Here is a 1,413-nt window from a genome sequence, read left to right on the forward strand (position 1 = left end):
ATTTTTCCCGAAAGTCGTTCTAACATCTGATCGAGAAATGGGAGGGGAAAATGATACTTTCTCGTGGCATCATTGAGTTTGCGATAATCAATGCAAACTCTCCATCCTGTGACGGTACGAGTAGGAATTAACTCATTTTTTATCATTCATCACCACCGTCATACCGCCCTTTTTCGGGACAACCTACACAGGGCTCACCCATGGGGAATCAGAGTTCGGATAAATCAATCCAGCATTGAGTAGCTTGATGACCTCTTTCTTCACAACGTCTTGCATATTAGGGTTGAGACGCCTTTGATGTTGCACCACAGGTTTGTACTCCTTCTCCATCAAGATCTTATGGGTACATAAGGATGGTTTGATCCCTTTTATATCCATGATCTTCTAATCGATCGCATGCTTATGACTTTTGAGAACCGTAAGAAAATTAACCTTCTCCTTACTCGACAAACTCAAAGAAATGGTAACAGGCAAGCGGGACCCATCCTCCAAAAAGGCATACTCCAAATGGGACGGGAGTTCCCTAAGATCAATGGATGATGGGTCTTCAACTGAAGGTTTTGCCTTAGGCTTGGCAACACGATTAACACTCGGGAGGCTGGTGGTCTACACCATAGACCAAATCCTCAACTAGAGGCTCAATGAAAAGGTTAGAAACATATCCACTAATCAAATGAGTATTCAAAGAACTCTCCTCACACTTTTATTGAAGGTTTTCACACACACAAGAATCAATGGTATCAATGTAAAGAACGTCATCATGATCCTGTGGATTTCCCAATATCAAAGGTCACGCCCTCATCTCCAACTCTAAGAGTGATTCTGCCGGTGCAGACATCAATGAGAGCTCTAGCAGTGGCTAGGAAAGGACGACCTATGATAAGTGGTACATTTTTATCCTCATCCATGTCTAAAATCACAATATCGACTGGAAACACGAATTTTTCGATTTTCACAAGAATATTCTCAACTATACCGCGAAGATATATCACAGAACGGTCGGCAAGCTGGATGCTCATGTGAGTGGGCTTAGGCTCACCTAGGTCTAATTTGGAAAAAAAATATAAAGGGCATCAAGTTTATAATAGCACCTAGTTTGGCTAAAGCATTACTAACAGACAAACTACCGATCAAACAAGGAATGGTGAAACTGCCCGGATTGGTCATTTTTTTGGGCTTTTTATTCTGAAGGACCGCGGAACACTCCTCATTCAAAGTAACAAACGAAAGCTCCTCCAATTTCTTCTTATTCGAGAGGACCTCTTTTAAGAACTTAGCATACTTTGAAATTTCTTTCAAGGCATAAGGAACGGAAGATTAATGTTCAACTTCTTAAAAAGCTCTAAGAATTTCCCATACTACTCTTCCATCTTCCGCTTCTTCAAACGGTCTGGGTATGGAATGGGAGGAACA

General features: G+C 41.4%; 1 protein-coding gene across 1 annotated transcript; it reads right to left on the minus strand.

Annotated features, from left to right (window-relative positions):
• Positions 1–758: 758 nt before the first annotated feature.
• Positions 759–1,167, minus strand: LOC143589648 (uncharacterized). Its single transcript, XM_077070350.1, has 2 exons — positions 1,092–1,167; positions 759–1,045 (listed from the first exon to the last, which is right to left on the minus strand). Exons 1-2 carry the CDS (start codon positions 1,165–1,167, stop codon positions 759–761), a joined length of 363 nt encoding a protein of 120 aa, XP_076926465.1.
• Between the last annotated feature and the right edge of the window lie 246 nt (positions 1,168–1,413).

Source organism: Bidens hawaiensis, unplaced genomic scaffold (genome assembly GCF_021521415.1).
Source record: "Bidens hawaiensis isolate Kalapana, Puna unplaced genomic scaffold, B.hawaiensis_p1.1 tig00037684_1, whole genome shotgun sequence".
NCBI classification, from domain to species: domain Eukaryota; kingdom Viridiplantae; phylum Streptophyta; class Magnoliopsida; order Asterales; family Asteraceae; genus Bidens; species Bidens hawaiensis.